Source organism: Ornithorhynchus anatinus, chromosome 9, assembly GCF_004115215.2.
Source record: "Ornithorhynchus anatinus isolate Pmale09 chromosome 9, mOrnAna1.pri.v4, whole genome shotgun sequence".
NCBI lineage: Eukaryota > Metazoa > Chordata > Mammalia > Monotremata > Ornithorhynchidae > Ornithorhynchus > Ornithorhynchus anatinus.
Window position 1 is genome coordinate 37933924 of NC_041736.1, and position 25294 is coordinate 37959217.

The window sequence follows — 25294 nt, forward strand, 5'->3', positions numbered from 1 at the left end:
TTCCATATTGACTCTGATCAGAGTGTTCTTTACTCTGCCCTGGTTACTTTCCAGAATTTCTCCGTATTTACCGTATGAGGTCTCTTCCAGTGCCGTCCCAGGTGAGACAGCCAGAGAATGACCAAAACGTTAGCCTGGAACTGCTGGAGATTTTGCAAAGCTGCAAAATGACATCATGAGCAGCCAGAGAACTTAGAGAGGAGTTGTCGTTGAGTGAGCGAGTGGCTTAAGGTGTTTGGAACTGCTTACTATAAAAAATAATAATATAAGGTAATCAGGTTGGACACAGTCCCTATCCCACGTGGGGCTCACAGCTTTAATCCCCATTTTACAGATGAGGTAACTGAGGCACAGAGAAGTTAAGTGACTTGCCCAAGATCACAGAATAGATGTGGCAGAGTCTACTAAGCACTAGGGTAGATACAAGAGAGCCAAGTTGGACACAGTCCCCCTCCCACAGAGGGCTCTTCAGTTCCTTGGGATTGTGTGGGATTGTGAGGGAAGGCAGTGGGGATGGACATGCTTGGCAGCTGTCTACACACTGTGGAGGGCATGCAGAAACTCAAAGGGCACAGGACATCCTCCGTCCTAAAGCAGAAGAGAGGATGCAGGAAATGGAGGAGGGGGTTGACAAGTTACTAGAGCCCTGTTGGTGGGCTTGGACCTGGTATCCATCTGTGGGGAAGCTCAGTTCACCACAAACAGTCCCCAGATTCTAAGACAACTCAGCTAATTTCGAGGGGGTTTGCTTCATTTCCCTTGGTAATCGTCGCCTCTCTGCATTTCGCTTTGATGGTGTGTCCTGATTTGAACAGGGGAGCGCTGGTATTTAAATGTCTCCTCCTTTATCTGAGGACCTTCGGTCCTTTTGCATTACTGACCCAAGAAAATTCATTTTCCCAGGATCCCCAGAGGGAGATAGAAAACCAGGTTTTACTTTCTCTTCTTTTCAAATGGGAAACCTGAGAGACAGAGAAGAAGAGCTACCCAGAGGCACCTAGAATAGAATTTTGTTTTCTCAGTGACTTTCTAAGTAGTCAGGCGCACTGTCTTTCCCTCTCCAAATTCCTTTAGGCTTCACTAATTAACCTCCCCACGTGCTTCTAAGAGTCCCCTCTGAGAAATCTGATGCTAGTGACTTGGATCATTTTCTAATATAAGAATCAATCACTGGCATTTATTGAGCACTTACTGTGTGCAGTCAGTCAATCATATTTATTGAGCACTTACTACGTGCAGAGCGAGGTACTAAACGCTTAAGAGAGAGCAATATAACAATAAAAATTCCCTGCCCACAAGGAGCTTACAGTCTAGAGTCAACAGATAATAAATCAATTATATTTACAGAGTGCTTACACTGTGTAGAGCACTGTCCTCAGCATTTAGGAAACTACAGTATAACAGAGTTGGTAAACACTTCCCTCCCCACAAGGAGCTTACAGTCAATAAGTACAGATGTCTTCCTGGATGGACTGCTAAAATTTTTCGATGAGGCAATGATATTTTGTGCTTTACTTACAAGCCCGTTTTGGATTCCTATGTACTTCACAGAAGGACCAGAGAATATGTGGGCATGTACCATGGAAAAGAGAGATCTTTCTTTGTTTAATAATGACCTCAGTCTTGGGGGACTTGAACAGAGTAGAAACTACTAAGCGTCCAAAGAGTTTTTGAATCCAGACTGCAGGAGTGTAAAGAAATGTATCTTTTGATCTTGTCTGCCATTTTTATTATTAGAAAGCCCAGCTCAGTCACTGTGGGTTTTTTCCTGTAATCTATACCATCACCACCCACATCTCCCTGATACATAGAAAGAGAAAAAAAAAAATCTGTCATGGTTCATACTGCTGCTGATGAAATTTCATCGTGTTGGGCACAAAAGTATCTTTCTAGTTGTGATGGGCCAAATAAATGCAGATGACCAGGAAAAATTAGAGGGGGAGAGAGGATAGGATGAAAAAAAGCGGGAAAGGAAGAGATAGAGGGAGTTTGCAGTAGGAAAAGAAAGAAGAGTGGCTTGAACCAGAGGCTGAAAATGAAAAACTAGAAATGAGGAGGCGGTCAAGAGATCGAGAGAAAATTATTAAAAGCAGAGTGTGAAAACCCACCACCGAAGCCACTTTTAACATGTGCATTGGACTTTACAGCTTTCTGACGTCCTCAGCTCACATTCGCTCCATATGTTGCTTTACACAGCTTTCGGGGATTTAAATGGGTTTTATTCCATAGTTTTTGTACTAATATGAACGACTCACATCTGCTCCGATATCCAATTTGCTCTGTAATGTCTTCTCACCAAGAAAGAGAGACTTGCACGAAACTTGCTTTTGACAGGAGTGGATAAAAATCAAAATCTCAGGACAGGGAAGGAAGCCAAACCCAGAATTATCCATGCATACATATTTCGGTCAGATGTGTGTCCTTGTGAGTTTACCTTTCCCCATTCCTCCTCTGAAGTTGATGACTTGCTAGAAACTGACCCGCGGTGCACTAGCTGTGCCTAAAAGGAATAAATGTACTGCATTAATCATTCCACAATAGTTTATAAACACCTTAATAGGCAACAGTTGGATTCTTCATCGAAGACACTGAGATTCTAAATCCTTGACAAAGGACAGTCAGGCAAATTGAGATGGACCCGATTAGGGTCTTGCAGAATACAGTCCAATTTAAGCTTGGGGATTTGAAGTCTCACCTGGAAGCTATTTAAAGAAGCCCAGGATTGACAGCCCAGGATAAAAATCCTCTCCTCCAGATCAGCTCACTACATCGCAACTTCCCTCAGCACTTTCTAAATCCCAACTGAAGCCGTGTAGCCTAGTGGAAAGAGCACCGGCCTGGAAGTCAGAGGACCTGGAATCCAGTCCCTGCTCTACTATTTGCCTGCTGGGTGACCTTGGGCAAGTCACTTAACTTCTCTGTGCCTCAGTTTCCTCAACTGTAAAATGGGGGTCCCATATCTGTTGTCCTTCCCTTTTGAATTCAAGCCCCAAGTGGGACGGGGGCTGTTTCTGATCTGTTTGGGTTCAACAAGCAATGGTGTTTCTTAAGCATTTACTGTGTGCAGGGAAAGACACTAAGCGCTTAGGAAATACAATGAATTAGATGCAGTCCCTGCCCTCAAGGAGATTACCTGATTATCTGGTACCCTGGGACATGATAAGATCTTAACAAATACCGCAATCATTAAGGATTAAGGGAATTTTAGTTGAGGAGACTTCAGGCGAGGGAGCAGATTCTGAATTGGAAGATAGGAGAAGGGGTTATTCTCCCGCTGCCCTCCCCCGACTTTCCCATTACCGTCCCACAGACCCCGCAACCCTGGCATTATCCTCGACTCCTGTCTCTCTTTCAAGTCATATATTAAATCTGTCAACAAATCCTGTCAATTCAACCTTCACAACCTCACTAAAATCAGCCCTTTCATCTAAACTGTCACCATGCTAATCCAAGTACTTATCCCCTTCCACCTTGACTACTAAACCAGCCTCTTTGCCGACCTCCCTACCTCCTGTCTCTCCCCACTCCAGTCTATGCTTCATTGGCCCGGATCAATTTTCTACATAAACATTCAGTCCATGTTTCCCTACTCCTCAAGAACCTCCGGTAGTTGCCCATCCACCTCTGCATCAAACAGAAACATTTTCCCGTCGGCTAATCCCCTCTCTGCCGCTTAACTGAAGACCGTGGGCAAGTCACATCTCTGTTTCAGGGTCCTCATCTGGAAAACGGGGATTCGGTACCTGTTCTTCCTCCTACTTAGACTGTGAGCCCAGCGTGCGACAGGGATTGTGTCCGATCCAATTAACTTGTATCTTTCCCCAGCTCTTAGAACAGTGTTTGACACAGAGTAAGCACTTCACAGTTGTCACAGTTAAGTAGCTATCTTGTGGGAAGCGATGTGTAACGCTGGCCCATCTCTCTCCCAGAAGAATCATCGTAAAATTTGGCACAACTGGATTGCTAGCAAACAAGTCTGGGGACCGACTGCATTTTAGTGATGGACTGGAGTGTATTTTGTGCATTCATTTGTAAGGAGACAAGGAATCAGGATGGAAAATGCCACCTGAATGGAAGATAACATCACAGATGCACTAGACATTTTGCACATTTTCTTCTTTCCTGCCAGATTTCATTACGGGGGGGGGTTGACCTCCAGGGAATGGAGGCAAGAGTGGAGCGGAGTAAGGAAGTGCACTCCTTGCTGCCTCACAAGTTTCCCTTTTCTGGTCTCAAACATCAAAATAGTCAGATAATAACTGCGGTATTCGGTAAGCACTTATTATGGTGTTAAGTCCTGTACTGAGCACTGGGATAGAGGCAGGATAATCAGGCGGGACACGGTTCCCTGTCCCGCCTGGTGCTCAAAGTCTAAAGAGGGAAGGAGAACAGGGACCGCCGCCCCATTTTACAAATGAGGAAAGAAGCCCAGCCAAGTTAAGTGATTTGTTCAAGGTCATCCATCAGGCAAGTGTAGTCCTTCCGTAGATCGTAAACCCTCTGTGGGCCCGGAACATATCTCCCAACTCTATTGTACTGTATTTTTCCATGCGCTTACTCTGCACATAGTAAGCGCTCAATAAATAGCATTGATTGATTGATTTTAGTGGTAGAGCTGGAATTAGAACCTAGTGGAAGGAAGCTGTACCCTATGCCAAAGCAGTAGTTTCAATATCCCAAAGAGAGGTTTGGGAGAAGGGAACACTACACTCGCTTTAAGCATCTAATCACGCATTTTCACTTTGTTCCGCAGCCGCTCTACGACCTGCGATTAAATTAATATCTGACCTTTTTTAACTGCGTGACTCCTAACCTTTCAGAGACATGAGGCAGAGAATATATACATATAAAACGATATTTATTTATTTTGACGCTCTTGATGCCTGTCTACTTGTCTCGTTTTGTTGCCCGTCTCTCCCCTCCTAGACTGTGAGGCCCGCCGTCGGCTAGGGGTTGTCTCTATCTGTTGCCGAAATGTAGTTTCCGAGCGCTTATAGTACAGTGCCCTGCACACAGTACGTGCTCAGTAGATACGATTGAACGAATGAGAGAAGGCCGCTCCAGTGTACATTCAGGGAATCTACACGGCAGAGCAGCCCCAGCGAGATGGGCCGAGATCTGAGCATTACCAGGGCCGCCTGCAAGTTGGGTGGAACTCTGAGTTTGACTCAAACAAAGAGGCTTTTCTCCAGCTGTTTGACCTCGACTGCCACCGGGGCCTGGTCTGGAGAGTTTGGGGGCCTTCCCAGCTAAGCTCTCATTTCCTCTTCTCCCTCTCCCTTCTGCTTCATTTTTGCACTCGGGTTTTCACCCTTTATTCACCCCTCCCTCAGCCCCACAGCACTTTAGTACATAGCCGTCGTTTATTCATATGTATTAATGTCTGTATCACCCTCTGGACGGTAAGCTCGTTGTGGGCAGGGAACGTGTCCGGCAACTCTGTTATACTGTTCTCTCCCAAGCTCTTAGTACAGTGTTCCGCACATAGTGACCACTCAATAATTACGACTGATCGATTTATTGATTGATTGGTAGGACTCGGGACCGTCCCGGAGGTCTTAGGTAGAGGAGGCCGTCAGAAGTCTAGCGCTGTCCCTGGCTTTAACTTCTTCCCTCCGTGATCAGGTTTCAGCTCGGGGGCTCAGTTTCTCCAGCTGTCCACGGAATGGATAATAATGCCGGTTTCCCCTGACCTTCCAGGACCGGGCCTATACGACCCTTACACTGCCTACAGACTCAGCAACCAATCCGAGCGCACCGACTCGCCGGGTATACCGAGTGAGAAAGGGAAGGACGCTTTCTGATTCATTCAGTCGAATTTACCGAGCGAGCGCTCGCCGGGTGCGAAGCACCGTTCTGAGTGCTTGGGAGAGTACAGTATAACGATAAAAGGCCACGTTCCCTGCCCACAGCGAGCTGATGCCAGTGAAAGAGAAATCGGAAAGAATTTAGCCCGGAACCAGCTTTAGCTGGGGAAAAACCAGCATTAGCTGGGATCCTGAATCTCCCCCCAACCAGAGAAACTCGAATCTCGGAATAGCCGCCCTGGGGGGAAATGTCCAAAATGCTTCTGTTTCTTTTTCTTTTTCAAAAATCTCCCATCCGCGGGGGCTCCTCGCTGGAAGTGCTGGAAAGTTACGCGGCACCTGCAACACAGGAATGGGAAAACATCCTTTCGTGCCCCTCCCCAACGCCACCGATCTGGTGGGCCGGGGAGACGGGGAGGTGGGAGAGTGGCGGGGGGCGTTGCGGGGGGGGGGAGACCCCCATCTCCGGGCCGGGGTCACGCGGTCGAGATGGAGGCTCAACCCGGGGGGCGGGGGGGGGGGGACTCGAAGCCCCCGACCTTCCCTGCCCACCCACCATCCCAGCCCAGTCCTGGTCGGAGAGGTCAGATGAAAAGGACCTCGTCCCCTTTCCCCGCAGGGGGCAGGGACAGGCTGCTCGCCCCCAACCTCCCCATCCCCTCCATCCTCCCATCCTCCTCCCCATCCTCATCGTCCTCCCTCTTCCTTCCCCCTCCTCTTGCCCCCTCCTCCTCCTCCTCGCCATCCTCCTCCCTCTTCCTCCTCCTTCCCATCCTCCTCCTGCTCCCTTCTCCTCCTCCCTACCCTCCTCCTCCCTCCTCCTTCCCATCCTCCTCCTGCTCCCTTCTCCTCCTCCCCACCCTCCTCCTCCCAGAGATTCAGACCCGGGCAGAGATTCCTCCTTCTCCAGCAGCTCCTGTCAGTTTCCCTTGCAGAGACGGCGACCCCCTCCTCCTTTTCTTCCTCCTCCTCCTCCTCCTCCCCTCCCTACCCAGGAGCTCCCGGGACTGGTTTTCTCCACTCTGCCCGAGCAGGAGAAAGCAGCCGGTCCTTTCCCTCGCCCCCCTCCCATGCCCTCGCAGGGGGTAGGGGCTTCCTCCCGCCCACCCCCATCGCCCCTCTAAGCTTCCCTCCCACCCCCCCCCCCACCCCCAGATCGGCGGGGAGGGGACCCGGGAGTCCGGGGGACCATGCGGCGGCTGACCCGCCGGCTGGCTCTGTCCCTCGTCGGGGTCCTCTGGGTGGCGGCCCTCCTGCTCTTCTGGGGGGCCAAGAAGAAGTTAGAAGTGGCCGCGGGTGCAGAGGGGCAGACCCCCAAGGTAAGAGGATGGGGGGTGGGGGCCGCGGGATCCTGACGCTCGGCGAGAAGATGCCCACTCTTGGCGTTAGCCCAGGGGCTAATCGGGCGGCCGTCCAGTGGCCCCTGCGCACCTGATCTCGGTGGATTTGAAACCCCCCAAGGGGCCGCTTTTGTGTGTGTGTGGGGGGGGGGGTGGGGGTGGATGGGTGTGTGTCCCGGGCGGCTCAGAGGGCCGAGAGACCCTCGGTGATAATGACGATGGCATTCGCTAAAGCGCTTACTACGTGCCGGGGACCGCTCTAAACGCCGGGGTAGATTGCAGGTGATCGGCTTGTCCCACGTGGGGCTCACCGGCTCAATCCCCATTTTACAAACGAGGTTAACCGAGGCACGGTGAAGCGGCTGGCCTTCCGCGTCCTCCCCCCCCCCCCCCCACCGGGGCGAGGGGCGCCGACTCCATCCTCCCGCGGGAGCCCGCATCCTAACCCCAAGCCCGTCCGATCGGCGCTGGGAAAAATCCACGGATGCGCTTCCTCTCCCCGAGCTGGGACCCAAGTTAGTCTCCCCAGGAGGTTGGGAATGATAACACTAATGATAATGTCGGTGTTTGTTAAGCGCTCGCTAGGTGCCGAGCCCTGTACTGGGGGGGTGGGGGGGCCTGAACTTCGACCCGTCCCGTCCCTCCTCTCGGGCTGGGTACCGATCCGCCCTGTCCTTGGGGCCGCCCTGTCACCTATCGCCATTCGGACCCCGATGCCCTTTTTTGGGGGGGGGGGTACCCCCCCCCCCCCCCCCATCCACGACCCTCTCCAGGCCCAAGGGCCCCGGCTGTCTTCTTCGGCCTCCGGAACTGCCCCGTCCTCCCCAAATCGCTTGGACATCAAACCTCAGCCAGTCCTGGCGGCTCCCTTGCATCCCCGGCTCTCTTTCAGCCGTAAAAGAGAGGCATTCCTTTCTCCCTTCTCCCCTGCTTCGGATGGTCAAATTCCTGACTCCGGCGGAGGCGCAAACTTTCCCCGCTTTGCCTTGCGCTTCTTTATCTTCTCCCCGTTTATTCTTAGCGGACGTCTCGGAGCACACGGTGCCGAGTGCCAGCTCCCGGTTGCACGGGGATAAAACTTCAGGGCACAGCGGTTTTCGGTCTCGGCGAGTTAAGTTCCCTCTTTCGGGGACGCGGACGGCTCACTTTCCGGAGCCGATTGCGAAGAATTGTTATGACGTCTTTTATTGGGTCTCTGTCCTAAGATTCAGGCGCGCCTTCCCCTCCCTCTAAACGCTGGAATACTATTCGGCTCAGTTTTTGCCCGAGATCCCGAAAGTCGATCTGATCGTATGGAGAAGCCGCGTCGCTTCCTCTCCAAGTGATGTGCAGGCGAACTTCGTATAAATGAAAACGGTTAAGTGGGTTCTTCTTTCGGTTTGAACCGTGGCCGGAGCTACTGATAGCAGAGGCGAGACTTGTCTGAAGCCGGATTTTCGTGTGGACCCTTTTTAACATTTTTTTTTTTTTCCCCTGACTCGACAGAGCTCAACTCTCTAGCTAGGTACCAGGTTTTTGAAGTTTAAATCCAAGATGGGGTCCCGGATAGGAACCGTGTTTTCGTGTTTTTTCCTCTATCGCTTGTTGGGAAGCCCGAACGGTTCACGTGTTGTTTTTCAAAATTTTAGTAAGTCAGATTCACTCTAGGGCTTAGAGAAGTATTTCTGGAGGGAGCCAGTGGAAAATATACGGCCTTAAAAGGTTGTCTCATTCCCCAAGTATTCCTGAACTCTAAAGAAATGTATCTCCTCTCAGCAATGACCTAGCACAAATCACTTCAGCTGTTGCCCTTAGTTTTATTCTGTTACCGTTTTACCCTGGGCAAGTTAATAGTTGGATTATCTTTCCCCCCTCACCCTGAGAGCCTTAAAAAATAAAAGCAGTACCCTGAAATATTACTTTCGCACTTAAAGGACTGGTTTGGCATTATGTAGATCATTAAGAGGAGTAAATAGTTTGAAACCGGTCACTGAGAAAGTTGCCCTGATCTACCCTTAAAGGACATAGAAGACTGGCGAATCAAGCCTGGGCGCTCGGCAGAGGATCCCAGAATGCTTTGTAAAACCGATGATCTCGAATCACCTCATGGGGAAACTGAGGCATTTTTCACCGGTACCAAAGGGTCACTAGCAAATCTGGGAGTGAAATCTGGGATCTCCTGCTTCGAATCCTCTCTTCCTTTTCAGCTGCCCAAGGAGAGCTGACTTTACCTTCCGTCTTTTCCCTTCTCCCTTTCTTGACGATGAAGATTGTTGCATCTAGCTGAAGTGTAACTAACCGGTTTCCAGCACCTCTGCTCTCAAAGGCCAGAAAGCAGCATGGCCTCGTAGATCGGGCAAGGATCTGGGAGTCACAGGACCTGGGATCCAATCCCAGCTCTGCGACCTGCCTGCTGTGTGACCTTGGGCAGTCACTAAAACTTCTCCGTGCCTCGGGTTCTAAAACGGGGGTTCAATAACCGTTCTCCCTTCTGGCGAATCAAGCCTGGCACTCGGCAGAGGGTTTACCTGAGGATCCCAGAATGTTTTGTATAACATTTTTGTAAAACGTATGGGACAGGGACTCTGTCTGATTTGATTAACTCATTTCTACCCCAGCGCTTGACTTCTAGTAAGTGCCTTAGTCTCCTCATGTATAAAAGGGGAACTAAACACCTGCTCTCCCTCCCACTTAGACTGTGAGCCCTTTGAGCAGCCTGGTCTCTTTCCAAACTGCCTATACTGTATTTACCCCAGCACTTAGTACAGTGCTTGGCACATAGAGGGCCCTTGAAAAATACCGCAATTATTGTTAAAAGGGATTTAATGATCCTAGTACTTGGCAGGGAGGGATTTGATAATGGAACCTTTAGTCTGCATTTTCAGCATTGTATTCTGTAGTGCGTTTTAGTTTTTTCAGCATTGTATTTTGTATTGCACTTCAGTATTTTTCAGCATTGTATTTTCAGAACCCTTTGTAGTTCTGAATGTGAAGCATCTTCTTTCTCTTCCAAGGCTTGTCTCATTTGGTTCCCTGTTGCGCTTTATGGATCATTGTATGCATGTACTAGAAAATTCCTGGCAACTCGCTTTGGGCGGGCAGGGAACCCTGCCATGTTTTTTTGCACATTGCACTCTTGAGACTCTATACTATATCCACCATCTGTCCAGCCAAGAGAGTCTGAATGAGGCCTCCCTGTCGAGCTAGTTCCTGGCTTGTCTCTAGTCTGGAGTTTATCATAGCAGGGTGAGGCTGCCCCTTATCCTCCCTGCCCCCTTCCTCCAGGGTCGGTTCCCGAAAGGAAACACAGAGCATCTTTTATCCACAGCCTTCATGGCCTCAGATCATTTGGGCTCTGTTCCTGGCTAAGTCGCTGACTTGCCGGATTGCAAGTCACGCCTTCTCTGTTCCTGCCTTCGTCTTCTGAGCTGTGAAATGGAGTGACTGATATTATGGATCCCCTCCGGAAGTCCCGGAAGTGGCGGGATGAGTTAAGGTTTGAAGAGCGGTTTGAGCTGTTCTGAAGAAGGCCTCTTATGTAGTTGGATAATGGAATAGTGGAGACTTCTTGCCTATTACTCATACACTGGTTATTTTTTACCAACAACACTGGAAAATAAATAAACGCATCTTGAATAACGTCCTCAGACTTCAGGCTCACTGAGACACACCCCGTTGAGCAACCGAAGGGCAGTCACCCTGGTGATACCTTACAAGATCATGACCTTACAAGAGAGAGCGTGGGCCTGGTAGGCGAAGGACCTGGGTTCTAATCCTGGCTCTACTTGTCTGCTGTGTGACTTGGGCAAGTCATTTACCTTCTCTGTGCCTCAGTTATCTGTAAAATGGGGATTAAGGCTGTGAGCCCCATGTGGTACACAGACTGTGTCCAACCTGATTAGTTTGTATCTGCTTCAGTGCTTAGTACAGTGCCCGGCATGCAGTGAGCGCTTTACAGATATCGTGAAAAAAAGGATCCTGAAGTAAGCCCAATATGGGTACTTTTAGAAGGAATCACTGCTGCTCACCAGATGTTACCCTAAAGGGAAGATTTCCTTGTGGTTACAGCTTGCATTGAGGTCCATAATAAACACTCCGAGAAGCTAATGGCCTGGAGAGGAGAGACACTGGAAGCAGGGAGACCAGTGGGGAGACTGATGCATAATTAAATTGGGGTATGACAAGTGTTTGAACTAACGGGGTGGTCATTTGGACAGCGGAAGGGATGGTTCCTGAAAGTGTTGTGAAGGAAAAACCAGCAGGGTTTGGTGACAAGCTAAATGTGGATTGAAAGAGTAGATGAGGATAATGCCCAATATCGTGGGCTTCAGAGACAGACCGGATGGTGGGGTGGCCAGCTGTGAAAGGAATGTTATCTGGAGGAGGGGATATGGGAGGGAGGACAAGGAATGTATTTTCAACCTTAAGTTTAAATATACCAGGAGGAAGAGAAGAACAGAGAGAGTAATTAAGGACTGAGGAGTAAGGATTTCCCAAGGGATCTTCCTTTTTCCACTGCTCTCGTCCCTTCTCTCCTTCCTTTTCTTTCTTTCTCAAAGGGGAGGGGTGGGGCCAGGAGACGTGAAGAAATGCAGGGGTAATGTAAGCTGGGCCACCTCCAGTGAATGGAAGAGGAGGCAAATGCAGACAAGGTCGATGGCCTATCGAATACCATCGTCTTCAGTGTTAATAATAATAATAATAATAATAATGTTGGTATTTGTTAAGCGCTTACTATGTGCCGAGCACCGTTCTAAGCGCTGGGGCAGACACAGGGGAATCAGGTTGTCCCACGAGGGGCTCACAGTCTGCATCCCCATTTTACAGATGAGGTAACTGAGGCACCGAGAAGTGAAGTGACTTGCCCAAAGTCACACAGCTGACAAGTGGCCGAGCCGGGATTCGAACCCATGACCTCTGACCTCTGACTCCAAAGCCCGTGCTCTTTCCACTGAGCCACGCTGCTTCTCGGCGAGTGTTGACTAACAGGGGAGCCAGTTATCCCTTCTTTGGGGAAATCCCAGGCTTACCTACCTGAAGGTCATCCTTGGGTAGTGACCAAGTGGCTACAAAGTGTTACCTGTCACCCTGGATGGATGGAGACTGATCTAGCCCCTTTTAATAATAGAGGGAGTTTGTTCTAGGACAGAGACGTGTCGATCTAATAGAACATGGCAGTGGAAGTAAAGTCCTCTGAGTATGTTGAATTTCAGCTATTCCGTCGACATTCTGTCCGTTGCGGGAATCGCCTCTACTTGTTAAGAGCCAGCATCGCATCAACAGGCCCGACCTTAATCCTTCTGTCTAGGTGAATGAGAGGACAGCCTAATCCTTCTGCTGTGGTTGAGGAGCACCCCTATGGCAAATATTACCAATTCACCAGTGAGAGAACAAATATCAAATCCCCATTCTACGAATGAGGAAACTGAGGCCCAGAGAATCGAAGTTGACCTGGCCAAAGTCACATAGCAGGAAAGTGACAGAGATAGGATTAAAGCCCAGGCCGTCTAACTCCAAGGCCCATGCTCTTTCCACTAAGCTACGGCGCTTCTCCGACGATCTAAACTGTAAGCTCGTCCTCTAGGCTGTAAATTTGGCGTGGGCAGGGAATGTGTCTATTATATTGTATTGTATTCTCCCAAGCCCTTAGTACAGTGCTCTGCACCCGGTAAGCACTCAATAAATATGATTGACTGATCTTCTTTCCCTCCACCACTTTTCCCTGTCCTTCAGCTTTCTTATGTTGCTCAGTGAAGCAGCATCACAATGCTATCCAGCAGTGTTCCACCCCGGAGCTCAGAGGAGAGGAAATATTTTGACCTTGCTGGAGGAGTTCACTCGGGCCTAAGGGAGGTGCTTCGGGGAACTGTTTTCTGGGGCTGTGCTTGGGTATTTGGTGCTTGAGATACCATTTTGTCCCCAGCAACGCTGTCACCTGGTCCAGTGGGTCAGCAGGGGCGGCATCCCGGGGTCAGCACTTATGAACGCAGCCTTATACTCTGCTGATTGATTCCCCTATTGATCTATAAGTTAACTCCATAGTCTTATATTCTGCTGATTGATTCCCCTATTTATAAGTTAACTCCGTAGCCTTATACTCTCCTGATTGATTCCCCTATCTGTAAGTTGACTCCATAGCCTTACACTCTGCTGATTTTCCTATCTATAAGTTAACTCCGTAGCCTGATACCCTGCTATTCAACTATAAGTTAACACTTGTCTCCCCTACTACTTTTTCATGGTATCTGTTAAGCACTTACTATGTGCCAGGCACTGTTCTAAGCTGTGGGGTAGATACAGTGTACCTAGGTTGGACACAGACCATGTCCCGCAGGGGGCTCACAGTTTTGATCCCCATTTTACAGTGAAGTAACTGAGGCAGGCACAAAGAAGTGAAGTGATTTGCCCACGGTGACTCAACGGACGAGTGTCAGAGTTGGGATTAGACTCGAGGTCTTCTGACTCCCCAGGAACCGTACTCTAACCACTAGGCCACGCGCCTTCTGCTTACTAGATTGTAAACTCCTCGAGGAAGAATTGTGTCAATCAATGCTACTGTATTGTACTCACCCAAGTTCGTAGTACAGTCCTCATGCATACAGTAAGTGCTCAATAAAGTGCACCAGACAGAAACTCCACAAAGCGCTCATTCACCTTGCCCCCCTCTTACCTCATCTCCTTAATTCTGAATGCAACCCAGCCCACACACTTCACTCCTCTCATGCCAGCCTACTCACGTACGTCCATCTTGTCTGTCTCCCTGCCGACCTGGGCCACATCCTGCTTCTGGCCTGGAACTCCGTCCCTCCCTTCCCCCTCTGTATTTTCCAGACCACCATCTCCCTACCTTGAAAGCCTTACTAAAAGCACATCTCCTCCAAGAGGCCTTTCTGATTAAGCTTTCGTTTCCTTTCTCCTCCTCCCTTCTGAGATTGGTACGATTGACTGATTGATTGAATAAATACCATGGATTGATTGTCACTGACAAGACTGGGGATTTGGGGCTCTCTCATCCTCTCTCTCCCTCTTTCTCCTTCCCTCCTTCCTGTGGCTCCACCATCTTCCCGTTCCTAGATGAACAGCAGATTTGCCGATAATAGGGATGGAGCCTTGTGACTTCCCCTCCTTTTCTGTCTTTAACCTGCCCCTCCCTGGGCACCAGGTTCTCCCTGCTGACCTCCCTGTGAATGAAGATCAACCTGATTCCCCATAGAATTCGGAACGCTGGCTTTTAAACTCGCATGGGGTGGCCACCAACTAGCCACAAACTAATGACCTATTGTCTCAGGGGCTTAGTTAATCTAGGGCCTTTGAGGCCATAAGCTCCCTGGGATCTTGCTAGACAATGGCCATAAATGCACAGTCCTGTTCATTTGTCACTGGCAATAATCATTCAGGAATTTTGCACCCATTATAGCCCATTATGTCTCCATGTAACTGCCTTGAGTGATGGGGAAGTTAATATTGATCGGACAAGTCTTGTTGGCTTTGGAAATTGATGAGCTACGGTGGTACCTCGACCCACCCATTGTTTAGTGCCCAGAAAAAAATAATGGTAGGTCTCTCCAAGGGGCAAGGAGAACTAAATAAATCTGCCATTCTGACCCACCAGGGAAAAAGCCAACAGGCTTTTCTTATTCTCAGTGGGGTAAAGGAAACGGGTTTATGAAAGGGGATGAAATAGCAAGAGCCGGAGAACATTCCATCTCTTTTTCTGGAGGGCAATGAGATGCAGACTGAGTATTGAATGGGGGATTATTAGAAAAGAGGCAGCCGGTTATTTTTATTTCATCTCTTGGTTCGTATCCAACCTAAGCGTGCCGCTCCTTGTTTCTTTTCTGTGTTCCCTTGAAAGATTGCTGTGACGCTCACCATGAGAAGACAAGTGACATGAGGGGAATTTAATTTTTGAGTGCATAATCCCTTCTCAAAGAAGTGGCACAGAGAAGGGTCTATTGTATTTGAAGCAGTGATATATCCTCGGCAGAGGTGAGATCCAATTGCCGCTTGTTTCTTGAGCTTGCTGACTTAGTGGATGAACCCAGTGACTTTGGAAAGGAAGGACAAAGTATAATAGAAATAGTGCTTTTTTAAAGTGCTTATTTTGTCCCAAGCACAGTACTAAGTGCTGCAATACAAAATAATGTCAGTCACTGTTTCTGTCCAATATGGGGTTCGCAGTCTAAGCAGGGAAAACAGTCTCTAGACTGTAAGCTCATTGTGGGCAGGACATGTGGCTGTTTATTGTTGTATTATAGTCTTCCAACTGCTCAGTACAGTGCTTTGCACACGATAAGTGCTCAATAAATACATTTGAATGAATGAAGAAGAGCTATTTAATGCCCATTTTACAGATGAGGAGACTGAGAAACGAAGTGACTCGCTCAAGGTCACCAGTGGGCAAGGGGCAGAGCTGGGATTAGAACGCGGGTCCTCCCAGTTGTCTGCTATGTGACCTTGGGCAAATCACTTATCTCATCTGCAAAATACCGGTTCTACTAATGTTGTGAGCCCCATGCGGGAGCTAATTATCGTGTGTCTCCCCAAGCGCTTAGTACGATGCTTGGCAAATAGTAAATGCTTAACAAAACACCACAATCATTAATTATTATCATCTTTGGCACAGACCTGGAGGCTACTTAGGACTCAGGATGATTTATCCGGCCTCTAGACAAGATGATGTCAGAGAAGTCTGCCTGTTCCATGTGTTTCCTGCTAGCCAGACATCCCACAGGGCCTCTGAAGAAGTCCATTCTTCCACCAATCCCCTCCAAGTCAGCATATCCGCAGCTTACTCCTGTCAATTAGCCTCAACACCGATTCCGGATGCGGAATGTGGGAGGATGAGGCGTTCCCCCATATTTGGATACAACACAGAGAGGGAAGACTTCAATTATATCATTATACGACAAAGTTGGAGGAGGACAGGCTGAACCTGAAAACACTTAGGTTACCTCCCTAAGCAGATTGGCTTAGTGGATAGAGCATAGGCCTGGGAGTCAGAGGACGTGGGTTCTAAAAACCAGGGCCTCTGACTCCCAGGCTCGTGCTCTTTTCACTAGGCCATGCTACTTCCCCAGCACTGTAGAAGGACTCCACTGCAGTGTGAAGCACTGCACTGTTTATAAAGTGTACAGAAGCCTGGGAATCACAAGGGAATGCCTTAAAATCAGAGTTTCCCCCCTAAAGACCCTGGGAGAGCTCGTTGTGACGGACCAGGTAGATATCACTGTCGCTCGGAAAAAATGTTGAAGAACAGCTAAGATGTCCTCTCCCCGTTAATACGGTGGCTTGTGTGGTTTGTTTGGAGCTGCCACCGTTGGATCGATTTTTCTTTCCCCTCGTTCTCGTGACTTCCCTGTTCCTCTTTAAACGGAGCGGTTGCGGTTGAAGCTTAATTTCATTCGTTAAATTGTTCAATACAGCGGAAGCTGAATTATGGCAGGGGCCCCAACTTTAACGCTCTATCAAGTGGATGGGGCGAACATCTCACATGTTCCACCCCAGGGGAACCGAATGCACATATTGAGGTAGAATGGGCACAAAGGTAAGTTTCTACCTCTACCGGGAGCACAGCAAGAAATGGAGCAGCAGCAAGAAGAAGCAAATGGAAGCTTCCCTTGTCATCCCACCCTCACCATCGTGGCTGCCTCCACCTTTGAGCTTGGCTTCCAGTTTCTGGTAGCAGCAGAAAATTCCCATCTTTCCCCTGATCCTGCCATTTCTGGCTTCTCTCTATACAAGTTTCACCTTGGAGAGTGTCTGTCTTTATGTCCTCCTACCTTCCTAGCTCCTCAATCCTGGCCGCAGATAAAGTTTAGGATTTGTGGGCTTTCTCAAAATTCTTGGAGAGAAAGGGTACAGAGTTGTCATGGCTAAACCTTTTAGGGCTGGAACGTGGCAACTGGCACTGGTGAAGAGAAGACTATACAACCAAGAGAACCCACGCTTCTGACCTACGTTGAGGAGTGGAGAAAAATCGGACAAACCATCCTGATGATGGAAGAAGTTTACTCACCTAGAATTCTTTTCTTTTTGCTTAATAGTGTATTGTTCTGCTCAGAATGTGATAGGTGATCTGAAAATCTGTCAAGAAAGGATCGTAGCAGTCAGAAATTGCAATCCAGGCCCCCCAAGGCAAACCAGGGAAGTGGCCTCACTGAGGGAGGGCCTGGGGATGGGTCTTATTTAGTGATTGGCAGTGACCCCTTCCAACCCTCACTTCAAGTTCTGAGAACGCATTGTCCCATTGGACAGTGTTGTTCTTGGAAAATTGTCGTGGAGGAGAGGGCATGTATATATATATATGTGTAGTGGGGAGGTCAAAAAAGGCAGAGTGAAGTTTTTCTTGCGCTTTTTTTATGCACCAGTCCCTTAGTCTGGATGGAAGAGAGTCGTTTGGGCAGAACCTAAGCCTCAGTCGTGTAGGGATGTATTTTAGATTCAGAATTTTCTCCACCCAGGTTTATATGGCATCATGAATCAGGATTATGGTGCTTGCACTTTCTGTTCTGCTATAGGCTTCTACTGGTTTCTTTTGCATCCTCCTCCTGCCTTTGCATTGTATAGCTCTCTTGGCACTTGTTCAAGAAGTTTCCCCTCTGGTGATGCCTGCCCTCTTGACTGACTTCAAGTTCAAGCCACAGCAGTGATAGGCAGCTGGAAATGACATTTCCAGATGCACATTCCAAATACGCAGTGCAGAATCTTTCCCGGGTGGTTTTCAGCGGAGACGGGAAGCTGAATCGTGTGTGTAGGCATCTCTCGCTCAAGTTCTGCTTGATATCTTGGAGCTTCGGCTGTCCTGATGTTTGATTCTCTCTGACATTCAAGTGCCATGCCTTGTACAGAAGTCAGATAGGGATGGGAGGGAAGAATCTGGGACCGGGACGGGGGGACACAGGATTTCGCCTATCAGGCACCTCACCTAGGCCCCGTTCATGTCTGAGGGGAGGAATTGACGATGCTTCCACAGGCTGAACGGTGGATCCACTATTGTCTCAGGGTGTGTTTTGGACGGGCCTCCTAGATGGGTTTTAATTTCTTTAGGTAATTCAGGAGAGGAGCTCTCCAGGCAGCCTTGGAAAACTTCTGAAGAGATTGTCATTCATTTGGTGACCGCCCTGCAGATTAATCTATCGAGATTTGTACTGGGACCCTGAGAGACAAAGATGGGATCTCTCCAAGGCCTGATTATAAGGCGACCCAACTGGATATTGGGAAGAACTGGGCTTCTTGCCTGGAGCAATGAAACAGACTCCTTCGACTAGGTCTCTCTATGTAACAATAATGAAAATTGTTAATTGTGGATTTGTTAAGCGCTGGTGTAAGTGCTGGGGTAGATCCAACTTAATGATACATCCATTCAATCGTATTTACTGAGATGCTTCACTGTGTGCAAAACACTGTACTAAGCGCTTGGGAGAGTTCAATACAACAATAAACGAAAACATTCCCCTGTCCACAATGGTTAGAGAGGCCCTGTCCCCCACGACCCTCAACAATCTAAGTAATAGGGAGATTGTTCCCATTTTTACAAATGAGGAAGCTGGAGTACAGAGAAGTTGTGGCCTTTTTAAAATTTTTAGTGGTGTTTGTTAAGCGCTTACTATGTGCCAGGCACTGTACTAAGCGCTGGGGTAGGTACAAGTTAACCAGTTGGACCAGGAAAGTCTATGCCCCTCATAGTCATAGTCCCCGGTCATAATCCCCATTTTTACAGATGAGGTAACTGAGGGTAAAGAGAAATGAAATGACTTCCCCCAAGGTCACCCAGTTAGAAAAGTGGTGGAGACAGGATTAGAACCTTGATCTTCTAACTCCCGGGCCCAGTTTTTATCCCCTAGGCACACTGTTTCCCTTGTGCTTGGTGCACTTCATTGAACCACTGTGGGCCCATAAATACCATTACTGTTCTACTGCTATTGGATGCAGAGCTCGATTTTGGCCCTGGATCCTGCATGCTGGGAGCTGTATAGCAGTTGCTATGGCTGGGGCCACTTGTTTTCCAGGTTTTTCTGACTACTAGGATTGATTGTCATAGCTTAAGATGGGGAGAGAGGTCTGTATCTCCCCTTATGAGCCTGGCAGAGTGTCAATTCCTTTGAAGTCTGATAATCAAACTGTAAACAAGTGGAAGAGAAGCAGAAAGTGTCATTTCTCTGGGAATCGCTGAGAAAAAACTCGGGTTTTTCACTTTCTGGGACCAGGGTGAGGGGGAGATGGGTGAAGTGAACAAATAATAAGCTATAACCAAGTAGGAGGGAAATCAGAAAGTATTATTTCCCCTTCCAGATCTCCATGAAAATACGGACAGGACCCTGATCCACTCTGTCCTCTCCTCCTGGCTCTGGGCCCTCCTCATTAGCTGTGCTGAAGCAGTCAATCAATCAATGAATCGAAATTATTGAACACTTACCGTTTGCAATAGCCTGTACTAAGCACTTGGGAGAGCACAATATAGCAGAGTTGGTAGACACGTTCTCTGCCCACCACAAGCTTACAGTCTAGAAGGAAACAAATCTTAGCACCCTTGAGAAAGGAAATTAGTCTCTTTGATAAACCCCATTGAATATGGTTGAGGAATTCGCCAAATAGGTGATTCACTGTCCACAAAGTTGGGCTGGCCTCATGTTTACCAGAAACAGAATTGGCCTTCCTAGTCTACCCTACCTCACCCACGAGGAAGCAACTCTTGGTTTCTCAAGGTCACAGCCCTGAGATCGGGACTTGTGACTCAGCCAGTACTGGATCATGACATAGTTCTTGAAAAAATAAATTAAAATATCCTTAAAATATTTCTCTGGGACTCCAATGCGAGATACAGACAATAAACTCCCCTTCCCTCAGAGGAAAAAAAGCCCTGGAGGTGCCAATATTCCTTTTAACACCTCTGCTAGCCTGACTTGGCCATGCCGTGCTGGGATGAACTCCTAGGCATTCATTCATCCACTGGTGTTTATTGAGTGGCTTCAGTGTGCAAGGCCTCATGGAAATGTATGATAAAAGACAAGGTCTCTGCCCTCAAAGATTTTTTTTTAATGGAATTTGTTAAGCACTTCCTCTGTGCCGGTCACCGGTGTAGATACGAGCTAATCAGGTTGGACACAGTCCATGTACCACACGGGCCTCACGGTCAAGCCCCATTTTACAAATGAGGTAACCGAGACACACAGAAGTGAATTGATTTGCCCAAGGTCACCCGGCAGACAAGTGTCAGAAACTAGGATTAGAACCCAGGTCCTTCTGAACTTCCAGGCCCATGCTCTATCCACTAGGCCGCATGACTTTGGGAAGCGGCGTGGCTCAGTGGAAAGAACCTGGGCTTCGGAGTCAGAGGTCATGGGTTCGACTCCCGGCTCTGCCACTTGTCAGCCGTGTGACTGTGGGCGAGTCACTTAACTTCCCTGTGCCTCAGTTACCTCATCTGTAAAATGGGGATTATCTGTGAGCCTCTGATTACCCTGTATCTACCCCAGCGCTTAGAAACATTGCTCGGCACATAGGAAGCGCTTAACAAATCCAACATTCTTCTTCTCTCTTCTTTCAAGTTAATGGGGGAATTTACAGCTTATGCAGGCTCCACAAGCCCTTGACCTTTCTCCGAATTCCTCTGTAGTGTCAACCACCTTACGATCTGGGAAATATCTTCTCCTGGGCCATCCTGAGAACACATGCAGGCCCTTCATTGCCTATGTTTGATGAACAGGGAAAAGATCTAAGAAATGGAGTGGGAAGGAGTAAGAATCAATAAATCAATGGTATTTGTTGAGCATTGACTGCGTACAGAGCACCGTACTGAGTGGCGTGGGAGAGTTTATCCTGTGAGTGGATCACGAAAAGGTCATGAGTTGACATCAGTAGAGGATGAGGCAGCATGCCCTAGTGGATAGAGCTCAGGCCTGGAAGTTAGAAGGATCACGAATCCGGGTCTTAAAGGACCGGCATTCCTGAATTTTTAAAGCCGATGCGTGAGTTCTGTCTGGTGATTCTGAGCCCTGGGATATTATAGACAAAGAAGACATTCCAGAAATTAATAATTTCTTTGAAAAATATGGGTCGCAAGACAAGGAAAGAATGGATTTTTTTTTTAATGATTTCAAGTAGAACTGAGGTCTGTTCCTGCAACTGTCGAAAATAAAATTGGTTAGAAAATGATGTCGGCTGAAAGTGGGGACTGAACCACAAAAATAAATGAGGTCTGAAATCACCTTCTATTTTATAAATATTGTTTCTGGAGCTGAGAAAATTGAGATGGATCATTCTTTTTTTCTCTCTTTCTCAAGCCATGGAAGGAAGGAGCCCAGAGAATTCCATTTGGTTGCAGGGAGGAGTGTCACATCTCTGTCCTTGCTTTCTAAGTAGCTTTGTCTGCATTTAGACACACTCCATTCCCTTTCAAGGACCACTATCAGCGGTAGCCAATTACACAACACACCTCATAACACATTTACTGAGACACACTGCACGCAATAAGCCAGAGAGATGTTTAATGATCGGGCTGCTTAGCGTCCGCTACTATCAGCCTGCACTGTGGATTTCACTGAGATGTCATTTCCTGTGAGTGTGTGTGTGTGCTTGTGGTATGTGTGCGTGCGCGTCGTTTTGCTAGGCCCCTAATTAGGCACGATTTGAACCAAACTGTTTTTCAAGAAATCAGAGAGCCCTTCCACCCAACCCCCCTTTTTTAATGGCATTTGTTCAGTGCTTACTATGTGCCGGGCACTATTCTAAGCACTAAGGTATTTGCACGATAAGCAGGTTGGATATATCCATGCCCCACATGGGGCTCAGAGTCCTAATCTCCATTTTACGGATGAGGGAACTGAGGCCCAGAGAAGTCACACAGTGGACTAGTGGCAATCTAGGGATTCCAACCCAGGTCCTCCGACTCCCGGGGCCCAGACTCTTCCCACTAGGCCACACCGATTCTCGCCATTTCGGAGTTTGAGAGACTTGCCTTCTACTGGAGCCTCTCCGCATTTGAGTTTGGGGCCGTGCTGATCCTGCTGTGATCTCTATTCCTCCGAGGGCTTTGACTGGTGCATGGTCTGATTCAGTGGTGGACTTCCACCTCTCTCTATCCCTACTGGGAAGCAGAGAGAGGGAGAATCAACTGAGGGAAGAGTTACACTGACAACAGAGCAACTGCAAATTTCCTTTTTGGGCATGGGTTTATATCTCTCTCCTCCCCTCTGCTTTTGGGGAGCATTCTTCGCCGACAGGCATGAACTCCTGAGGTTTTGGCCAGAGAAGCAGCATGGCCTAGTGGATTCTTAGGGTGACGCTCACATACGCAGAAACCACCTCGCAGTCCGAAGTGTTATCTTAGAAACGAAGAAAAGCAAGACAAGTCAGACGGATCTGGGTTCTAATTCCAGCTCTGCCGCTAGTCTGTTGTGCAACCTTGGGCAAATCACTAAATTTCTCTGTGCCTCGGTTACCCTCTCTTTAAAATAATTATAAGAATTATTATAGTATTTGTTAGGTGCTTATTATGTGCCAGACACTGCACTAAATGCTGGGGTAGATAGAAGCAAATCGGGTTGGACACAGTTCCTGTTCCACATGGGGCTCGAAGTCTCAATCCCTATTTTACAGATGCGATCACTGAGGCACAGACAAGTGAAGTGACTTGCCCAAGGTCCCATAGACAGGTGGCAGAGCTGGGATTACAACCCATGACCTTCTGACTCCCAGGCCCATCCTCTGTCCACTACCCCATCCTGCTTCTCAAGGGATTAAGGTCGTGAACCTCACGTGGGACATGGACTGTGTCCAACCTGATTAGCTTGTATTTACCTCAGGACTTAATACAGTGCCTGAAAGGAAGTAAGTGCTTAGCAAATGACAGAAAAATAAGTAAAAAAGCTGTATTTCGGAGACAGGTGCGGTTAAAGCACGGAGGGACGGATGGCGTCCCAGAAATGTCAACCCTCACTGGGGTCCCGAGTTCAAGGACGTGGCTCTCAAGGTGAGTCACAGGATCCAATGAACAAGAGCCTGGAAGCTGGCCCTTTCTTCACCTTATCCATCTATCTATCGACCCTTCCTCATATTGAGGAAAGAGGTGGATAGAGGGAGGAGGAAGAGAAGGGTGAGGGGGAGGGGAAGGAAGAGAGAAGGCAAGCTAGTGTAAGTGGCAAAGGAGTCTGGACCCACCAGGATGAAACCACTCAACGGTGCACAGATGATTTAACGGAGTCATACAGTTGGCGGTTCCCTGAGGAAATCATTTCCATCCCCACTCGCTATTCACACGGGGGCCGTGGAGATGAATTGCAGTGTGCAAGGCTTTCCAAAAGGACGCGTGGAAGTTTCCAAAAGAAATATATTAAACTCTCTTTTTTTCTTCTTCGTCTTCTTCTCATGGAAAAAAACCTATGACCCTCCTCGTGAAAGCCATTTTGGCATTTCACCGTTGTTTCTCTGGGACTGCTCCCGGCCATGGAGGGGAGGAAGAAAGGCAAAATACCCACTGCTTCTTTCCTTTTGAGCTTAAAGAGACATTTGCAAGGTCTGTGGGAAAACCAGGAAGGATTTTCCTAAGGATATTTTTCCTGTGCTTGCAGCTTCTTAAAAGTTGAACAATTTACTGTTGCACACTTCATTCATATGCTGCTTAGTCTTGGCAAGAGAATTACTTTGAAGAATTTATGTACCCATCTGCCACTTTAATTATCGAGGGTGATATTATGTGGAAGGAATGGCTGCAAAGCAGCACTTCCCTGGTACTTTGCTGTTGCTCATCTGTAGCATGAAACTTCAGAGTTTCAAGTTAGGTCAGGCAGAGATGGAAATCGAGGTTGGGGAATTTTCAGAATCATGCTGAGAGAAGCGATGTGTTCTTCCAGACCAGGTGATCATGCAGATGCAGTATATTTTGCAGTAGGGTATTTGCAACAGCAAGAGAAAGGAGCCTGGCGGCATGCAAATTACCATTTTGCAGAGACTTTGGGGGGGTGTATGTGTGTGATGGAGTTCTTTCAGAAGAGGAGTAGTTATGCCTTTTGTGCCAGCAATATCCTGGCAAATAGCCTAAAAGGAATTGTTGTCAAATCCTGGAGGGAGGGATAAGGAAGAAGCAGAATGAGAGATGAGATCGGTATCTGTATCAACGATATTTATTGGAGCATCTATCGGGTGCAGAGCAAGGCAGTAGGCAGTGGGGGGGACATACAAATGAAGTCAAGGTTGCAATCCCTAAATGCAAAGCATATAGAGACGGTGGGCTTTGCAGAGATGCCTTAAGAGAATATAAATAGAGGACACAAGGGGACACAGATAAATAATAATAATCAAGATTACCGTGTTTGTTAAGCACCCACTCTGTGTCAAGCCCTGTTCTAAGTGCTGGGGTAGGTATGAGGTAATCAGGTTGGACACAGTCCCTGTTCCACATGGGGCTCACGGTCTAAGTGAGAGGGAAGGGATTTAATCCTGTTTTACAGATGCGGTAACTAAGGCACAGAGAAGTTAAAGTGACTTGCTGAAGGTAACATAGCAGACCAGCGGCAGAGATGAGATCAGAACCCAAGTCCTCTTAACCATAGGCTCGGGGAAAAAGGCACAGAATGAGCCTTTTCTCTAGGCCACGCTGCTTCACGTGCGCACGTCACTGTAGGCCCTGCAACTGCTTACTGTCCACCCTTGAGAAGCAGCCCATGGTGCAGTGGATAGCGCACGGGCGTGGGGTCAGGAAAGTCATGGGTTCTAATCCTGGCTCTGCCACTTGTCTTCTGTGTGACCTTGGGCAAATTACTTCACTTCTCTGTGCCTCAGTTGCCTCAGCTATAAAATGGGGATCGAGACTGCGAGCCCCTCATGGGAGAGCGACTGTTTGCAACTTAATTTGCTTGTAACCACCCCAGCGCTTAGTACAGTGCCTGGCACATAGTAAGCACTTAGCAAATTCCATCATCATTATTATTACTATTATTTTCCAAATTGGAGCCAGTGTAAAGAATGACTACTTGGGGGGTTACCACTCTACTGGTGAGTTGCTTTTCATCCAATCATTATCTAGACAGACAGTGAGCCAGATAAGGTGCATGGGAGAGTTGAATTCTCCCTGGTTAGCTGGATGAATCTTGTATCCCCAAATGACTCTAGCCCTCCTCTTTTTTAAATGGCATTTGTTAAGTCCTTACACTGTTCTAGGCGCTTGGA

At 48.1% G+C, this 25294-nt stretch overlaps 1 protein-coding gene across 1 annotated transcript in view; it reads left to right on the plus strand.

The window, feature by feature from the left end:
- The first annotated feature begins 6967 nt into the window (after window positions 1-6967).
- Window positions 6968-25294, plus strand: part of GALNT14 (polypeptide N-acetylgalactosaminyltransferase 14) — a 129897-nt gene continuing 111570 nt past the window's right edge. Inside the window, exon 1 of the mRNA XM_029072136.2 lies at window positions 6968-7126. Coding sequence (XP_028927969.1) covers window positions 6998-7126 — 129 coding nt within the window. The 5' untranslated portion in view covers window positions 6968-6997. The remainder of the gene's footprint in view (window positions 7127-25294) is intronic.